Raw genomic sequence first — 6513 nt, 5'->3', positions numbered from 1 at the left:
AAAACATCCAGTATGCTCATGAATTTGATTTGCAAACAAGTTGGAGTTTGTGTCCAAGGAATTTGTGACAATCTACAACTTCACACAAACAATCTACTCCCAAAATCGACTATAGGCCAAATTGATTGAAAGGCTTCTTACTTATTGCAACTGACTCACTTAAACCACGTTGACCCAGTTTTTTAACCACATTTCTTTTAATTGAAGGTGTCCTTTCAATGTCACATGTATCCATGCCACCTAGCCCCTTCTGGAAAAAGAACTCTGAGACATAGCTCCATGTGAGACAGAGCTTAAAGCCTCTTTGATAGCAAAAGCAGCCTAGGCGTTACAAGCAAAACATTTTTTTAAAATTCAACTAGTTGTCACAATTGCGACGGTTCGTTCCTACGGCTAGCCATCACTTGTACAACATAGTTGTTGCAACTACGATGGCTAGTCCCAACCGATGGACATCTCTTCCACAACACCGCGGTTGCATAACTATCACCATACCAACAGCAGAGTGGAAGCTTCTGATGTCATAATTACGACGGCATACGGTTGCAATTACGACGTTATGAAGATGAACTATTATCCCTTCCTTTTCCAAGTTACGACAATTTTGTCTGTCGCTATTATGATGGATACCCTCTCAAAGTCCGACACCCATCCGACAAGAGCCAATTCATGGCTCTGTCGCTTTGGCGACAGGTAGACATCGCAATTGCAAGTCATCGTAATTTAAGTCCAGATGTAGTAGTGCCTCTATTTAAAAAGAACAAAAATGTCTTTGTAATGTGCCATATTTCCCTCCCTCGTGCCCCAAGAAGCCTGTACCAGTCTCAAGTGGTTTCCATTGTCCTTTCCAACCTTTATGATGTTCTCTTGAATTATAAGGCCATTCTCACAATTGCAAAGAAGTGTATTAGGAAGGAGTTTTGTGATAAGGATGATTTACACTTGGCGATCTCGGCATACAAAATTCATGGCTCAAATGCATCGATTGCGAGTTTTTCTCCTCTGGGGGCCCTCAAAGATAAAATGGAATGTGTTCAGCTATATGATATACTCAAACTTGATATTGAAGGGCGGGACTACCATTTCTCTCGAAGGGAAGTAGGTCATTTGGCTAGGGTTCTCTTGTCTTCGATGATGGCTGATGTTTTTTCCGTGTTCAATGTTGTGGTGACTCTTCTTCAATTTGGCAATATTGTTACTCCTCAATCGAATTTGTCATCCTCTTTTTCTACCAGTTCAGCTACAAAATTTCCAAGGTCGGCAAAGGGGAAATCTAAACTGTTCAATGATGTTGGTGGCCAATGCTCCTATACTCCACAGAAAGTTTAATGGCTCGATTTTCTTATGATTTTGTCTTGTGGCCAGTCCTTTCTATTATCTAATGTAATGGGTATTTTTAATGGGTATCTCTGATGTCGATAATGTTTTGGGTCTATCAGATATAGCTACAATATATATGTAACTTTTGTACCATTTTTTTTGTTCATCTCCCCACTTTTGCTTTTATGGGTTGAGAAGTTGGGAGGGTGGTTAAGGTCTGGCTATTCAAGGAGGGTATCCTCTTCTCTGAATGTTGTGTTATGTAACTATCAATGTACTTTCTATATTTAAATATAAGTACGGGTCTTTTGACCTTTTATCCCAAAAAAAATGCCATATTTCCCCCAAAAAAATTCGTATTCATCAGCTCTCTTATCTTTTGGTTTGCCCAGTTATTTCGAAGAGACTTTTCTAAGTTGCCAAATCAGGAATAGGAACCGATATATATACATGGGTATGAAATTCTAGTACAGCAGAAAATTTTGTAGGGTGTTGGGTACATTTTTTGTACGTTCATACAACTCTCTCCCTCTCTCTCTCTCTGTATATAAATATACACACACACATCTACGTGCATATCTCTCTCTCTCTCTCTCTCTCTCTCTCTCTCTCTCTCTCTCTCTATATATATATATATATATATATATATATATATCTTAAAAATAGAATTAAGTTTACAATGTCATAGACCTATAATATGCCAAATAAAACCATTAGAAAATTTAAAATTTGAAGCATATCATTCTAATTTAAATTCAGGTTTCTGTATCAAAAAGCTCAAGCCAAGAATCTCATGATAAGTTCATAGTTTGCTAATCAGCAGTCTAGGTCTTAAAAACAATCTAAAAGATCAAACAAGAATCAATGAATATTTTGGCATTTAAAAACAGATATACCAGATGTGTACGAACAGGACATTTGTTTCAGAATCATATTCCAGTATTTTTCATACCCGGAAATGCACAGAAAAGTAACACGATTCAGCAACTTAGAGATTTTTGCTACTATGATTAGTTCATTTAGCACTCCATAATTCAGTAAGAGAATATTTATATAATTTTGTTACACAGCTACCTTACGTACTGATAGTCTTATTGCAATCCTTCAATTTCATTTTCTCTCACCTCAGGCTACTAAAATGTTGTGGCTACAATGACCACCTTTACTGCAACATGTGCTTTGAGCGATTTCTTTCTCATATGTCAATGTTGTTTACAATTGTAGGTGCAAGGTCATCACCAATATTGACCTTCCTGACTAATGCAACTTTGAATGTAGGGGTGAACATCCACCTCATCACAAGATACGACTTCCAAACACTGTTCTTCACATCCCCCAAAGGTGACAGTTTAGATACAATCCAAACAACAATTATTTTGTAAAACTTCAAACATCATTTTTCCTCCTCAAACTCAGCTATATAAATCATTGGACCACTTACATTAAAACCCTTAGAATGGTCCAGAATGCTAAACCCCAAAAATGGCTGACCAGAAATAAGGTAGTTTTGTTAGAAACAAAGTAGGCACAGCTCTAGTCCAATATTGAAGTCATGACCAATAGCATATATGTGACTGACCCAAATACTAAAAATCGAGTACATTGGAAACATACAGCTAACAACAGGTTACATAAAAGTTCCTCAAATCAGTGAGTGGACTCAAGTATCTCCATAAATAAAAGTCTACGAACTAATCAGTGAAAGGACTCGAGTATCTCCATAAATAGAAGTCTACAAACAGCAATTTACATGAGAAATGCCATAACCAAGCCATGCCATTATTTTGTTAGCTAACACTTGCATATATTCTGCCTGTAAACATATTCTGATTTTGACCATTCTCTTGATATCATTTACATATACAAGCAACGGAGATGCTTATGTGACAACAAACAACAGAATGGGAAGAAAGCTGAAAAGTCAAAATCACCAGTCTAGTCTCCTAATGGCATTTAATTTGACCCAATCTTTTATTTCTCTTTCATCTTAAACTTTATTCATTTCCGAAGCTCATTACTAACCAACATATTCTTAACATTCCAAATTTCTGTACAAGGAAATGATACTTAGCAGACAACTCAAATGAATCCTTCTGAACTTCATAAGCCAGTTGTATTTTCATAATAAAACATATTGGAATCAGAGGGCTTTTCTTTTAGTTTTGCATAGATCTGAAACTCCAAAGAACCCTTCATGGAGGAGGATGTATTGTATCCTACATATGGATCTTATTTTCGTTAGAATCTGCCCAGGACATGCATTTGACCTCATCCACATACAAGCCACTGGTACCCATCAGATTTTCTACCATTGTCTCCTTATGGTTTAGCCTCGCATTTGCCACTCCACAACAGTTCAAAGTTGAATACTTTTGGTCATTCATCTTAAAGAGATTAACCAAAGAGATAAGTGACATGATTGTGTTTGTTGACAAATGATGCTAATGTAATTTGAAGGTAAGAATTAAAAGAGAGAAAAACCCAACAAGTAAAAGACATTAGAAAAACTATGCACTGATAGGCATCACTAACCCAATAGGCTCTGTCCATCAATCATAATACCTGTTACATTTAAAATGGACAATCAAAAATAGTTCTTCGGTATTTGAAAATATAGACAATTGATGGCTATTACCACTGCCTACTCAAAAATCATAGCAACCTGGAGATGCAAGGATATGGTTACTGATACGCTATTCAGAATCAGTTTAAGCGTGTAAAAGACTATGGATACAGCTACATTGTATATAAAATGCTCACCTGAATATGTGGCTACAAATATGGAGATGGTTCTTCATACCTGTATTGTTGTTCCTAGAGACTATGGAAAATACTAACCCATATCCACAAGATTGGTGTAATACCCAATCTGAAACTTCCATCTACTATGTACTCGAACCAATATCTGAAACCCAATAATATTGAAACGCCAAAGCTACAGATTCATTATAAAATGATTCTCTTAAGATAATTCCATAAGAATAACACTTCACATTTGCACTTGCAACACTGATTCTGCCCTAATAGATGACATGACTGGCAAGTCATTTACGCCAAGCCTAGCTGTCAAGCTCTCCACTGGAATTTTGACTGCATCCTTACGATTACCAATATCAGCAAGAAGCCTACTGACGCAGTACACTCCACCTGCAACTGCTGTTATACCAGGTATGCTGGTTGTCAAAAAGCGCAAAGGGGATGAAAACACTGCAGCAACAGCAGCAAGGACTGATGCTGCTTGACTACCAACATTTAGTCCGTCCATTACAAGCAAACCAGTTTTGCAGTAGACAGCAAAATCTTCACAGTTGTTCTTAAAGACATTGTAGTATCCAAATCCATTTTCAAGCAAATATGTTGCCCTATGCAACGCAGTCTCAGGTGGGTCTGACTCTGCGAGTGTGCATGTCCCTCCTCGAGCTTTGGCAAGAAAGAAGCCTGGGTTGACTCCATACTCAAAACGGTACAATGCTCCTCCATCAAGAAAACAGTCAAGGCAAGAGCAAATTACTCCATCGATATCTTGCTGATGTCTGCACACTTCACATGCTTTAGTAGTCTTAGAATAGCCTGAGCTTATCAAAAGCAGATCAAGCAATGCATTCTCTTCTGATTCAGCTTTTCCTCTGGTAAAATGAATGACCTTGTTGTCTCCAACATAAATGCCTGCAATGCATGCAGAATTTCAAGTATAAACTAAATAGAAGAAAGAAACCAGACACAGTGCAGAGAAACATGACAATATCACTGCTTACATTTATCTGTACCAACAAAAAGATGGCTAGCTTGTCATTTTCAGAATAGAATCAGCGAGTTTAAGAAATGCAATGATAACGAAAACAATACAATTGTAGACATGAATATCAACAGCCCACATAGATAAAAAAAATTATGTTTCTGAAAATACTGTGAGAATTTTTGCATCAGACCAAAACAATTATATGATGCTGAGAACAATACCAATGTTCAGAGTCCACACAATTTCTAAAATATTTAAACAATAAGGGAGTATTGTATACAGAAACAATAAACTACGTATGTGTAAATTTATGCCATATATACAATGGTCAAAACCCTATACCCCTCCCCAAAATAACCCCATGAACTGTACGAGACATTTCAGGTTTGTGGACAAGGGTAGGATATTTACCCAGCCCATCCACCTTTTTTCAAAATTTTATGACCATCCCCAGGACATTAAATAGATTTCAGGGTACATTAGGGAACAGCTAACCATCCCTGACACATACAAATTTCACCCATTTTCCCTGAGGGTAGCTAGCCATCCCTAACACACCAAGGCGAATTTTAGTTACTTCTTTATAAAGAACCTTACAAACTTCAAAGCCAAGCCCACCAACATGTGGTGTAGGAAGCAGTATAGTAGGCAGTAAAGAAGGCTATATCATCTGCCAATCTCATCTCCCCGAAAAAGTCCCAGGAAAGCTATCCAAGAGTTTAGAAGGGCCATTCTCCTGGGAAAGGAAGGCTGTTGTAGGTCAGTAATAAATCATTAGTATATTTAATGCTAAAAGTTGTTAGTAAGGAAGTTGGGGTAGTTTGTTGTAGCGAAGGGATGTGTCTATTAGTTTACTTAACCAACAAGAATAATATATAAAGCCTGATCCACGTAATGAAAGGATAGATTTGTATGGACTATTGTTGATATAGTAGGTAGAAGTATTGGTTAAGACGGTAGCTTAGAACCAATCTACATTATTGGTGTCATTGCCTATTTTAAACCTAGAGGTCTTGTGATTATAACTTCACGGCAATGGAGGCGATGGAGTAATGAGTCACCCATTCCTACAGCAAGTACTAGCCACAGCCAGTGCATTGAGGAGGACAAAACAACAAGGGAGGATCAAGTTATACAAGATCTGTTGCAGGTGTCAGAAATTTCAGTTGATCAATACATGCCAAAGGAAGCTAGGGAGAGAGAGTGGTTCTGCAAAGCATGGTACATGATGAACTTTTAGTCTCATCATTAGTGTACGATCTCCGTGGACAAATAGCTATCTACTGGCAAGGAACCTAATACAGTTGGCGGAACAATGTGCCAAAGTGCAACTTGAACAGCAGAGGCAACAAGTGCTCCAACAATTGACCGAAAGGAACCAACGTGAGACACAAAAGCGAGACACTTCATGACGTAGAACGCCCAGCAAACGAAACAATTAATGTCCCTAATCC

At 37.7% G+C, this 6513-nt stretch overlaps 1 protein-coding gene across 1 annotated transcript in view; it reads right to left on the bottom strand.

Moving 5' to 3' along the window:
* Nucleotides 1-3848: 3848 nt before the first annotated feature.
* LOC149559955 (protein LEAD-SENSITIVE 1-like) overlaps nt 3849-6513 on the bottom strand; it is a 98183-nt gene continuing 95518 nt past the window's right edge. The window contains exon 2 of the mRNA XM_089824375.1: nt 3849-4986. Coding sequence (XP_089680501.1) covers nt 4310-4986 — 677 coding nt within the window. The 3' untranslated portion in view covers nt 3849-4309. The remainder of the gene's footprint in view (nt 4987-6513) is intronic.

This window comes from Cupressus sempervirens, chromosome 4 (assembly GCF_028749045.1).
Source record: "Cupressus sempervirens isolate cs-2001-9-10 chromosome 4, ASM2874904v1, whole genome shotgun sequence".
Taxonomy (NCBI): Eukaryota; Viridiplantae; Streptophyta; class Pinopsida; order Cupressales; family Cupressaceae; genus Cupressus; species Cupressus sempervirens.
The sequence above is the reverse complement of the archived record's forward strand: the minus strand, read 5'-3'. Positions and strand labels throughout refer to the sequence as shown.